This window comes from Mauremys reevesii, linkage group 9, assembly GCF_016161935.1.
Source record: "Mauremys reevesii isolate NIE-2019 linkage group 9, ASM1616193v1, whole genome shotgun sequence".
NCBI lineage: Eukaryota > Metazoa > Chordata > Testudines > Geoemydidae > Mauremys > Mauremys reevesii.
The window spans coordinates 101565055-101578514 of record NC_052631.1 but is presented as its reverse complement, the minus strand read 5'-3'; the positions used below and the strand labels follow the sequence as shown (position 1 = coordinate 101578514).

The 13460-nt window shown below is 48.0% G+C and overlaps 1 protein-coding gene across 1 annotated transcript in view; it reads right to left on the bottom strand.

The window, feature by feature from the left end:
- Nucleotides 1–606: 606 nt before the first annotated feature.
- IL13RA2 (interleukin 13 receptor subunit alpha 2) overlaps nucleotides 607–13460 on the bottom strand; it is a 29224-nt gene continuing 16370 nt past the window's right edge. Inside the window, exons 6-10 of the mRNA XM_039489688.1 lie at nucleotides 11652–11836; nucleotides 6794–6951; nucleotides 4877–5021; nucleotides 2538–2640; nucleotides 607–759 (exon numbers count right to left, since the gene is read on the bottom strand). Of these exons, the coding sequence (XP_039345622.1) occupies nucleotides 711–759; nucleotides 2538–2640; nucleotides 4877–5021; nucleotides 6794–6951; nucleotides 11652–11836 (640 nt within the window). The 3' untranslated portion in view covers nucleotides 607–710. The remainder of the gene's footprint in view (nucleotides 760–2537; nucleotides 2641–4876; nucleotides 5022–6793; nucleotides 6952–11651; nucleotides 11837–13460) is intronic.

The following is a 13460-nucleotide window of genomic DNA, read 5'->3' as shown; positions in this document are numbered from 1 at the left end:
CACTGTATTTGTAAGCACAGCCATTCCCGGCAAAAACACTGTTTCAAGGTCTCCTCGTTCACAAATAACTGTGGCATGGTAGATGACATGATTAAATAAATGCAGTTAAATAATGTTCACTGTTTAAAAACGAACAGTGGACTCAAAGAAGGTAGAGAGGGAGCCAGCAGGGAAATATACCGTATGGTGCTCAGCTCACTATGGACGATAGCATCTAGCAACCTTTCCTAGGCTGGTGGGTGTAATCGTGATCTTCCACTGAGTTTCCATCATGTTAACTGTGTTTCCACTCATTCTTATAAACACACACAGCAGCCCTGTCGATATTATTCATCACAGTCTCCACTGCCTCCTTTTTTGCACCGTTATTTTATCATAAAAAATTATTCTAGCATCAGTCAAAAAACTTCTCTGACCGTTGCGTTGTTGGACTATAGAAGCATACTAAATAGGGGTGGGGAAGTAGAAAAGACTCGTAAGAAGTTCAGGTTTCATGTCTGTTCTTGGGATGACATGCTAAGGGCAATCCATTGGACACAAGCTGCACAGCAAGCCCATTTGCAGCGTTAGCATCCCACTGGAGCGTGAAATTTGCCAAGAACCAGAAGTTGGCATGGGTCTTTATTATGGCCATCAATAACGTGCATAATGCAGCAGTAAGTTCCGCTGACAGCTCAGAGGGCATCTCTGGAAATCATTTTGGTCAGGAATTATTCCAAATATAGAGCTGTAGGTGATATATTTTTCTCTCCATTTGGTCTTAAAAATATAAAAGGCAAATTAAAAAACAGAAATATCAACATGTAGGTATGTATAAAAGCCGGGACATCCAAATAATTGCTCTATTTAATAGGCTTCAATTCATCTATTATTAGAGTGACAATATTTCTATAGCTAACTCTTCCTCTGTATTGACACCTGCATGAGTAAAAACAACAGACTATCCATGTGCTTTGAGATTATGTGGCTATAGAGAAAGAGTGATTCTAACCATAGGTTTCATGGGTAATTTGCTTGATACAGATCCTAAGGGATACTTCGGACCCAAAGACCATTTAATTAACTAGGATGTGGGTAATTAATTTACCAGACCTGCTTCCCTCTGTGCAATCATTAATATGGGAAAATGTCTACCCAACAATGCATGAAAGAGCTATTGGCATCAAAAGAGTGGAGCAGCAGCGCCGCGTGAACTGACATAGTTCCAGTACAGCTCAGACAAATTTACCCCAGGGTTGAAGATCTGGCCCCATGGCTTTGGGCACAGATGCTGGCATTAGTTCCACTGCTGTAAGCTGGGAGTAACTCCATTGGAACAAATGGAAACAGTTGAGAATTCCACTGGGGTAACAGGTAAAAGTAATGCACATTGGAAAAAATAACCCCAACTATACATACAATATGATAGGGGCTAATTTAGCTACAACGAGTCAGGAAAAAGATCTTGGAGTCATCATGGATAGTTCTCTGAAGATGTCCATGCAGTGTGCAGAGGCGGTCAAAAAAGCAAACAGGATGTTAGGAATCATTAAAAAGGGGATAGAGAATAAGACTGAGAATATATTATTGCCCTTATATAAATCCATGGTACGCCCACATCTCGAATACTGTGTGGTCTCCTCACCTCAAAAAAGATATTCTAGCACTAGAAAAGGTTCAGAAAAGGGCAACTAAAATGATTAGGGGTTTGGAGAGGGTCCCATATGAGAAAAGATTAAAGAGGCTAGGACTCTTCAGCTTGGAAAAGAGAAGACTAAGGGGGGATATGATAGAGGTATATAAAATCATGAGTGATGTTGAGAAAGTGGATAAGGAAAAGTTATTTACTTATTCCCATAATACAAGAACTAGGGGTCACCAAATGAAATTAATAGGCAGCAGGTTTAAAACAAATAAAAGGAAGTTCTTCTTCATGCAGCGCACAGTCAACTTGTGGAACTCCTTACCTGAGGAGGTTGTGAAGGCTAGGACTATAACAATGTTTAAAAGGGAACTGGATAAATTCATGGTGGCTAAGTCCATAAATGGCTATTAGCCAGGATGGGTAAGAATGGTGTCCCTAGCCTCTGTTCGTCAGAGGGTGGAGATGGATGGCAGGAGAGAGATCAGGAGAGAGATCACTAGGAAAATCTGATCAGAAGTGTAACTTACATCACTTGAATTTGACCTAGACAGTTAGGAAGAAGATATACCCGCTCACTCCCTGGGCCTTTCTAATACGTTTTATATCATGAAACCGACACAAAAACTGTCACTCTTATTTCGCCATTTGTGTGCTAAGGAGAGCTATACGTTTATGCACAATAGCGGTGTTGGTTAACAGTAACTGTTACTATTGTATTAAACTTAATAGTCATTGCTAGAGTGTGAAACAAATACTGCTTAATGCCAGTCTAAGGCGCAAGGTCTGCTCTTAGGTCACTGTCAATGGCGATAGAATATGACATTATAGCAGTTGTACTTCATTTCATTTCTAACTGTACAAGCTGAAAAAGCTAGACAGACGTATGTAGCCTACAAGTTGCCTTGGCATTTACCTTTTCTTGCGCTGTGCAGCTAATAGAAATAGTATGATGACAGTCAGAAAACTTAAGGCTACTGCAATGAGGATGAACAGCTGCTTTTCATCTTTTCTGGACACTGCGAAGACAAACCACAAAGCATTAAAGGAATTTCTCCATTCGGCAGTAATTACATTTCACTGCAACAAGACTGGAGCCAAGTACAAATCCCATTTTCTCAGCATATGGGCTAGTGTATTAGTAGATTTAACATGCTGCACACGTCCATTAATCCTTGCAAATATTTTAGGTTTAGACACATTATGCCCAGCTATGTCCACCAGTGCTGCTCTTTGCTGCACTAAGATTTTATCACCCACTCGCTTCAGGAGGGACCCATCTTTCACAAACCTTGAGGCAGCCAGCCCAGTTCTGATCTCACGCATGCTGGAGAGAGTCTGGGGTGTTACTTTAGATTTGCAGCAGTGTGGTGGAATTGAGGTGATAATGTGTGTTTACGAAGGGAATTAACGTTTTCACAATTCTTGTTTTAGCTTTTCCAATTGCCAAGGAAAGGAAGCGCCTCCCGCAAAACATTTCCAATCTGAGTAGCCCTGGCAGACAGAGGGGAGATGGAAATGACTGGCATCCCCATGTCACAGATGAGGACGTGAGGCCTAGAGGGGTTACGTGACCCGCCCAAGAATACACAGGAAGCCTGAGGCACAACCAAGGCCTGATTCCAGGGCCCTCGCCAATCATGTGCTGTACAGGGCACTTAGCAGCTTTTTATAATCAGGACTCAAAACAACTAACCTAATGAAACTGATTTTGAATTCAGTCCAGAAAGTCCCACTGTAACCATGTCGCTCATGTAGCCAGGTCACAGAAACAATACGCTTGGTCACCTGCATCCAATGATAACCCAGTGCAGCTTGAAAGTATTAATGTGTAACCCCCTCACCCCCCAAAAAGCCATCATGCCTCCCTCCTCATCTCACAAGCCTTCGTGGTTGCAAAGGCAGCTGGGATTTAGTTCATGGGAAGACCCAATGGGGGTGGTTTGGGTGAGGGATGCTGGTCTCCTCCTCCCTCTCCCAGCGGCTATGAGGTCTCTAGCAGCTCAGCTCTCTCAGCCCCCAGAGCTGAGGCTGGTTCTGAGGCAGGAAGCGAGGAGGCAGCAGCAGAAGGCAGGAGAGGTTCCTAGCAACAATAAGATTTTGCTGATTTCTTCCCCTCTCCCCGTGGACGCAAGGCGGGGTGGTCCCCGTTACCACCTCCGCCCCCGAGGGTCACAGCATATGGGCTGGGAAAACAGCAGCCTATTGAGTTCTCACCGCAGCCTGCTAGCAGCCAGTGTGCAGCCGGAGGCAGTCTGAGTACGTGGGCTGAGACACACATTCCAGGGAATGGGGGTGTGCTCCTGAGCCCCCCGCAACATGAGCTTAGAGCCAGCTATTCCCCGCAGCCAAGTCTGACCAGAGCCCCACCAGCCTGCTGTCCCGGCTGTTGGAGCGTTCCACTCTCCCTGCGTTCATTCAGACTGCGGCTGTCACCGCTAATTAAACCAAGCCCCCCTCCATGCTGCTTCCCAGAAGTGGTGTGTCACCGCATCTATAAGTGGGTTTACTCGCTAGTCTCATGACTGGTGCTTTCCTGGGGTGACCAGATGCAGAAATGCCATGGCTGTGGCGCAGCCTGGGAAGTGATTTGCTATGCACGCCTGCTTCATAGCAAGGGGGGGGGGCTGTATCCACGTGCTGCCCCTTTGCTTCTCAGAGAAGGGCTCATCCTCCTAGAGCCCTCTCCTCCCCAAATCCCCAGCCCCATTTCAGCAACCAGAAATCCCCTCTGGCAGCTAAACCCTTGCCTTCCACGCCAAGGTCACGACGCTGGGCGGTGCAGATGGTCTCCCTGCTGAGCCGGGAAGGAAACCGGCCCCCAGGATGTGGTTCTCCACAGGCTACTGCTTCCTGAGGCTGCATGGTCCTGTACTCAGAACAAACAATGGCCAATGGACCCATGGCCAGCACAGCACCGCCTCTGTCCCTAGTCCCGAAATCCTGCCCCACAGAGACTTGGAAAGCGTTCTCATGGAGCTGGGGCGTACTCCCTATAGTCAGATCTGCAAAATTAGCCCCTGTCCAGCAAAACTGTTTCAGTTCTGCGGCCAGCAGAGCACTGCGTGGCCACCAAGAGGCAGTTTCCTGCCTGTGAAATGGGGGTGGGGGGGTGTTTGGTGAAGGTTAAATAGCCCATGTTTGCAATGTGCTTTGAAGACGCAAAACCATCTCTGGGCCAGATGCCCAGCTCTCAGCCCCAAGACAGACCGATAAAGGGGCCCAACCGCACTAGTTTCTTTTACTGTCTCCTACCGTAGAAACACTCCCGCGTCCATTCACTCCAAAAGCCCTTGTCGGCGCAGAACATGTTTGTTTTCCCTCGTACACGGACGCATGAGACGCGGCTGCGATTGGACTGGGAGAAGGTAAAGGCGGTTTCCACTTGGGTTGAGACAGCCTGAGAAAGAGGTGAACATGCAGAATAAAGAAGGTTGATTGATTATGTGCTACAGGAGTTAGACCAGGTCTCGACACTAGAAACTGACATCAGTATATCTGTGTCGCTCCACACCCCTGAGCTACTCAGTTACACGGGCTAGACAGTGCAAGGGGAGAGCGTCTTCTGGCAATATAGCGACTGCTCCTGCGGACGCTGGTAAACCCCCCAGGAGGCTGGCTTTGTTTATTTGAAATGCATTTAGTGATGGCTTTCTACAGACCTAGCATGAGTAAAATGAACAAACTAATCAACCGTCTAAGCCAATTGTACTGGCATGTGAGCTACGGCCACAGTTTATTCTTGCTAATTTGTGGAGCCCTTCGTAAAGTGACCTAACTGGTGGATTATAATTTGCCAGTAAACACAGCCTTACAGGGATTCATCCCAGCAACTCTGGAGCCCATATTGTAACTGAACAGGCACGAGGAAAGGGGCTGCACATCAGCGTTAGCGTGTGTTCATCACCACTTCTTTGAAGAAATTAAAATTACACTTGCCTTGGGCCAAATCCTAAATCCTTGCTCAGGCGAAACACCCGTGGATTCCACGGAAAGCTTTGCCGGGCGCAGGCTGCAGGACTGACACCATTCATATTTTGGATGCTTGAATTGGAAAGTTGTCCAAGTATCTCCTGGGGCCTCCGGAGAAGCCAGGGCTCCTTTTTGCCAGGGGCAGTGCACAGCACCGTGCCCTGAAGAGACTCCAGTCTATACAGACTGGCCAGAGGAGCTGGGAGGAAGGAAGTACTGTTATCCCCATTTTACAAATGGAAAACTGAGCCCCGGAGAGATGAAGCGACTAGCTTGCGGTAACACGTGGAGTCTGGGTAAACATTAGATTCGAACCCAGATCTCCTAAATCCTGATTAGGGCCACAGCTATAAAACCAGGCCTCACCCAGAAAGAAATGAACATCTGACGGTACAGTCACCCCTAGAAGTGAGTATATGCTCCTCCTCCCCCAAACAGACGTCTGGTCCCTTTGTAAAGCCTTCGTTCTCGTCTCTCCATGAGCTGGCAATAAGTAGGGTCTGGCATAACAAGCTCTGCCCTCAGGCACCACGCAGGGAGGGCGCGTACAATAGCATCCCTGCCACCCAGTTAAGCACTGCGAAGAGCGTGGTGCAGGCAGCTCTTCACCAGGGGAGCCGGGGGAGCCGGGCACGCCAGCCTGCTGCCCCTGCCTCCCATCCAGTCGAGTCCTGTGCCGGGGCTATCAGCCGAGGTGAAGCTATGGCACAGCCAGAGTCCTGGGGCAGTGAGCTCAGCTGGGGGGAGGAATGACAGGCTTTTACATTCATGCGCAGGCACGATGGAGAACCTGCCAGCCACGTCTCTCTGCCCCTCGCAGAGCTTACAATCCAATCCAGAAGGCACAAGATTGGATCTTTTTATGTCACCTTATATTCCAGCTGTAGAGGTCAGATCCTGCCCTCTGTTACACCACCGTATGTCTGGAGCAGGCTCGAGCAAGGTCTCTCTCTCTGCAGCTGGTCAAACTTTGCCCCAATGCACCTCACTCCTCACCAGCTTTTACAAACAGGTGGCAGCTAATGAGCCTTCCCACCATTCAGTTCAGGGCTGTTCCTTGCCTGCTTCAGCTTCCAGCCCTCCCATCCCATCCTGACAGCAAGGGGATGGAACAGGCTTCACGATGAGCAACCTTCTCATGCATCTTAAACTACAGCCTGTGTAAGAAAGTTGGTTATCAACCGTGTGTGTGTCGCATACCGTCCAGGGAGCATCAGCATCACCATCATGCTCTGTCAGCTGCACCTCGTAGTCCAGGCAGCGCGGGGGGGTACCCCCAGCAGGAGGGCTCCACTCCACATGAACTTCCTCAGAGGGAGAAATGGAAACCGACAGCTTCTCAGGCGGAGAAGGTTTGACTGAAAAGGAGAGAGACATGATTAGACCTTCCACTGGGGAATCATTGCTGCTTTCAGTCCTGGTTGAACTTCAGCGGCTTCTCCTGAGACGGTACCCAGTGCCCTCTGGCGTCCTGATCAGGGCTGGCTCTGGCTTCTTTGCTGCCCCAAGCAAAAAAAAAACAAAAAACCTGCGGGGCGGCTGGAGCGGCGAAGCAAATAAATAAATAAATAAATAAACCTGCGGGGCGGCCGGAGCCGGGGTGCAAACTTTTGGCTAGTGGGACTCCCTGCACTGCAGACGTGCCCCGGGCAGTGGCGTGCGCACCCCAGCTAGCAGGGGAGAGGGGAGGAAGCAGGGGGGGAGAGAGAGAGAAGAGGGGGCGGCCAGGGCTTCCTTCAGCTGGGGCGCTCACCACTCGGCCCCTCTCGCCGCGCCGCTCCGGTTGGCGGGGAGGGAAGGACGTGGGCTGCCAGGCTGGCTGCAGTCCTGGCACCGGCTGGGGCAGACGGAGCCCGCAGCCGGCTCCCAGCAGGGTGCTCCCCTCCTCCGCGCCGCCACCCCCTACAGGGCAGCCAGAGCAGCGAACAAAGAAAAAAAAAGGGCGGCCGTGCTGCCCTAGGATTGGGCGGAAGCCGCCCCTTAGAATCTGCCACCCCAAGCGCCAGCTTGCTCGGCTGGTGCCTGGAGCCGGCCCTGGCCCTGACAACCAGCTGCATGGATGTAGGCTGCCTTGAAGACAGATGTGGACCATTACATTTAATTCCGAATTGAGAATTAAATTCTGCCTCTGAAACATGGGGTTTGGTACTTAAAAACTCCTTAACGCATGGCAAGTATTTTGAGATGTTATTGTAGGTGAAATGGCATTGGTCAGCATCACAGTTCAGGGCAACTGGACCTGTATTTCCCTCCAGCCAGGGCACCCGTATTTAGGCTTCTGGCTCTCCAGCCGACACCTCTCTTGGGTGGAGACGTGCGTCTCTCTCCCTCCTGACCAGGGTATTTTCAGGCTGCCAAGCTCCCTGCCTACACTGTGAATTCCCCAGCAACATCAGGACTGCTTTAATTTCCTCCTCAGAGACAAGAAAGTGGAGCTGCCATGGTTAAATTACCACACGGCTCTTTCTCAGCACATATTCCGAAGGTGAAAGCATTACAGAAAACACAATCAAAGAACTATGGGCATGAGAATGAGCTTACCAGACAACACCTCAGTGCCAACAAGGGCGCTAAGCAGCCCCAGGAGGTTTTCCTGCAGTTACCAGGTCATAACCCCTTTGGCTCAGAACAAGAACAGACGGGAACGAGTCATTCCAACCCTTCCCAGCAAAGACTGGACCCTGTCCATTTGCTGGATCAGAACGAAGAGCCAGAGTCAGGTTATTTAACCTAAGTCCTTTCTCTGTCCGTTGGTCACTGGAGAATCCAGTCTGAACCAGTCCATGGGAGCCTCTCTCCAGGAGGTGGTACCGCTTGGACAATATTGCAACCCAAGTGAATTTGCCTAACCACCCTCCACTGTTCTTAATCTCTGGCAGGGTGTGATCCCCTCCCCACGGAATTCTGCACAATGCCTGGCCCACAATGATACATTCATTTAATTCAGTAAGGTTTGTCCAGGATATTGCTGCCATCAGCACATCATCTGTCACTGTGCAAAAGCTTGTAGCAAATCTCCATCTTGCCACTAACTGCACCCGGGTTTGCGTTAGCTTGCTGTTATGAACCTGGGTACGGAGATGTCCACACACCAAGGGAACATCCACCCTCTGCCAGAGGCTTTGCCTTCTCTTGTGTACATTTGGGGTCTGAGCGTGATGGCATTTCCTGCCTCCTGGGGGGAAGTGACAGCGGGAGCGTGTGTTCTTTACTATAGGAATTGCTAATGATTGCTCCCTTCTTACGTGAGGGTCTATCATGTGCCAGAGAGACTTTTAAGCAGAATTTCACATTAAAATCAATGGCAGTGCATTTGTGAGAGTATTCACCTTAAAAACCTATGGCATAATACAGTCCATAATATTTAGAGCTTTGGCTTCAGTGGTAAATGTTCCAGGATTTAAGATTATCCTTTGGTCAAACCAGCTTTGTCTCATGAAGTTACATGTTGCAGAACAGCAGCAAGCTTATCTGTGCTCTCTAAAAATAACGCAATTGCTTGCAATCGCAGAAATTAGAGGTGGAAGAGAACCCTGGTAAGTATGGAAAAGTTGGATAGAAAGAAATAGCTTTCACCAGTAATTTGATATTCTAAAAAGGCTGTTTTTCATCAGAAACAGACTTTCAAATGAAAAACGTTGGCCAGCCTCACTCTGGAGTCATTACGATTGTTCCCAAGCCCAGCAGCATATCAATCAGAAATGTTGTTAATACCGAAGCGATAAATCAATCCCAGTCACATGCCAACTTCCTAGGTAGAAACATTCTAAATTGCCTTCAAATATAATGCTGGCTAAAGGAGCTAAATTCATAGGTGATGTGTAAAATGGTAAACAAAACCCATTACAGCTCCCTACTCTATTACACAACCTATATCCTGAGGCGTCTCCCCCACCACTCAAATCCTGACTTATCTCACACGCTTTAATGGCTTCATCCTCGTGACACTGCCCAGAGGGAGAGAGAGCTCATTGTCCCCCTATTACGGACGGGCAAACAGGGCTACAGAGCTAGTGAGTAGAGCGCAGAGAGAGGAACTGATTTTTCAGTTCGCCATCCGTTAAATAAACCAAATTCAGGTCAACTTGAAACAAATATTTTCAGCAAACCAAAGAGTAAAATTTGTTTTGGGTCAAAATGTTTCTTTTCATTCTCAAGCCTTTTTAAACATTTTTAATTTTTTAAGAAATGTAAGAAATTTTCAGAACAAAGTCATTTCAAATTGAAAAATCATAGAATCATAGAATCATAGACTATCAGGGTTGGAAAGTGTTGGAAAAAAAAGGTTTAGGTTTTTTCAGATTGTTTTCAGACTTTTTCCACTCCCCCCAAATAAAAGTAATTTGGCGAATTCAGCACAAATTTGCAAAATGTTTCTGTCAACCTGAATCTGCATTTTTTGGCACAAAATGTTTCGGGCAAAAACTTCTGCCTAGTTCTAATATTATGTGACTTGCCTAAAGTCATACAGGCAGCTCCCTCCCCTGGACCAACACGTTTGTGTGAGAGTAAGGGAACGTAGCCCGGTGCAATTTCCATGCGACGAGGCCCTACCAAGGGGCAGGCGAGCACATTTGTACTCTCTTCTATTAGCTGTCCAAGCCACACACCTGTTTTTGGTCCCCCGGGCTGCAGCTCCCTCTAAACTCACTTATGGTTTTAGCCAAACAGGCTAACAGTAACCGTCATACTGCATCCAGTTGTGTATCTCTTGGTTTTAATAAAAAGCTGAAAGGTCCCTGCACTTTTCTGAATTATCACAAGTTCTATTAAGACACAGAGAAGCTGTTTCTGTTCCAATGGCCATTCTTATTAAATCACCCACAGCCAGTAATATGCCGCATCAGGTATTATCTGCAGAATACCGAATGGAGTCTTTGCTCCCACCAGTACGGACTTCCATCAGTGCTGCCCCATCGTTCTCAGAGTGACGATCGTCTGAAGGGCCAGCCAGTAACACAGTCGCTAGGTGAAAGAGGAGGAAACACCTGTCCTGTGAGCAGGAACCCACCTCCCCACTTTCTCCCAGCATCTGCAACAGTTTGTTTCTTTCCATGGTTATTTACAAAATTCTCCCTTAATATGGCCATTAGGATGGCACTAGGAAACACCTTTGTAGACCAGTTATCACATTTAGGGCCAAATCCAGAGGTCTTGGGGAGAGGATAAGTTCAGGTGACTTACACCTACTTCCAGCGTCCTCAATGCAACTGTTAAACCAGTTTAGACAGCCTCAATTGCCACTGTTTACTGAGACATTGAATTTGGCCCTTAGACTGGACTAGAACCAACTGGCTTCTTATAAGTGAACCTGTAGCTGATTTTTTTAAAATGTGCCCAGCACTTTCCCCATGCTGTCAGCGTCTTTAACGCACACAATAGTTACTGCAAAGTTTGAAGACTTCAGTTCAACACCTAAATTACCCAGTTATTAAGGCTGCCGAGCCAAGACCGTAAAACTACTCCACCAGCCCATAAGGGCGAGATCCTCAGCTGGTGTAGAGAAGCGAAGCTTCTTTGCTTTCAGTTCATAGATGTGAAAGTTTTCTAGGGTTGCCAACTTTCTGACCGAACAAAACCATACACCCTTGCCCCGCCCTGTCCCTGAGGTTTCACCCACTCCATCTCCCCTTAACCCTCTGCTGCTCTCTCTCCCCCACCCTCACTCACTTGCTCATTTTCACGGGGCTGGGGAGGGTCCCTTTTCAACTGGGTGTTCGGTTGAAAACTGGACATCTGGCAACCCTCTGGCGTCCTGTAAAGCCCAGGGTAGGAAACCCTCCCCCAGTAAATCCTGCAACTACCACAATAATTTGAGGTCGAACTGGAGAAGATCTTGTACCAAGACAGCCAGGCTTGATTTAAAGATGGCCAGTGATGGAGACTGTACCACATCCTTTGGTAAGCAGTTCTGGCAGTTAATTACCATCGTACTTACAAACCACTGAAACATGGTCCCAAGACAGCTACTGACTCATCCCAGGAGCTACTAGACCATGTAAGAACCCGCCTCTTTCCCCCCCAAGCCTGCAAAAATAGATGGGTCCGTCGTCATTACCTAGGTTCTGAAGATGGAATGTGAAGTAGGAGGGTCTCAGCTGTGTGGACTCTGAAGAACCATTAACACAGACGTTGAAATCAATATATTCTGCCTGCCTCAGGTTTTGCAAATTGCATCCAGTATTTCTTCCATGAGTCTGAATATAGTCGCTGCATTGCACTGCATGATCCAGCCCTTCATACCTATGCATAAGGTAAGAAAATTCTGTTACATGCCATATTTAAAATCAGGGATTTTTAAACTATTTGCACTGTGTTTTATTCTTCAGAAAGGTCTGACAGGTCCTTGACTAAAATAGTATTCATGATCCAATGATTCAGTGAAATAAATATGCGAGATCAATCAAGATCTACACCAGAATGGCCTTTTAAATCATCAGTCAGAGTGAATAAATATTAATATCACTATTTTATGATCATATAAAAACACCCATAGTATTAAACATGAATCCTTTTTGTTCCCAGGCTGGCTATGGTGAAAAAGCATTTGGAACTGAAAAAGAAGTTGTGTTTCATTTCCTGTTCTACAAGATTGAGGGTTAAAAAAAAATGGCAACTAATTAATGAGTAAGGCAAGAAGGCAGAAGAAAAGTCTTGTATTTTGATTTGCTCGTCTCTAAAGTTTCAGGCTAAACCAAATTAAAAATCTGTTTACAAAGAAGGCCATGACTCAGTCCAAATCTGGTGAGAAGCACTGCAGCATTCTTGGAAAGGGGCACACCCAGGTTATCGGGTAAGCCATCAGGGAGTCACTCGTGAGGACTGATGAGGTGCCATATGGCTGAGTGATAGAACGTGGAGACTGCAGCTTTTACCATGTGGAGCCGAACATACAGAATGTTCCCTTTTGCAATGAGGTCACACAGTGCAGGAAGCTTGCAAAGTAACATATCCCCTGACACAAGGCAGCGAAGTGCGTCAGTGTGCTGGAAATCCTGGAAGGTCTGGACACTAAATGGACTCTAAGCCGAAGAGGCACGTGCCCTTTCTTTCCAGCTACTGCACCCTGGGGAGATACTAGTGTAACAACTGCTACCATGGGTCACCGGCAGGTATTCATCCCAGGGTTACGAATCCCAGCCTGTACCAGCAGAGCTAGCGGAGGAGCTCCCCATCAGCCCCTGCGACCAGCTCCTCCAGAGGAAGCATGACACGTACTGAACCCTGGTGTCCGCAACACCGGAGCCAGCAGCTCTGGGGGAGGAAGTGGTGCCTAAACCCGGCAGCTGGGGGTACCTCGTTCTCTGTCACAGTAAGTTCCTGCATGGTTACATTTCCCAAGGAAATCACAGCCTAGTGCAGCATCCGGAATCCCTCCCCTCATCTGTGCCGGGACCATTCCTCCAGCAGGGGGGGCAGGGCCCATTCCCCATCCCCCCCTTCCCCCCTAAGAGGCCCGCCCCCGCACCCAGATCCTCCCCTGAGGCCTGGTGTTTTTTTAATTTTTTTTTTTTTGCGGCGGCCCGGTGGTCGGCGGGGCTTTGGCAGCGGGCAGCGTCCTTGCCGAAGCAGTGCGCCGCTGAAGGACCCACCACCAGTGCCCCCCCACCACCCGCTCAACCGCTAAGTGAGTAATAGTATGTATATATATATTATATATATATATATATATATATATATATATATATATATAAAATTTTAATAGTCATCTTGCTGCCCCCATCGAAAACTGTTGTTGGGGTGGGCCCAACGCTTCCTAAAGCCGGCCCTGCCTCCAGCCAGGGCCAAAGCAGGCCTGCACCCTGCTGTGAGCTCACGCCAGGGGGTCTCCTGCTCACTTGGCTGCTTGCACTGCAGGAACGCTGGG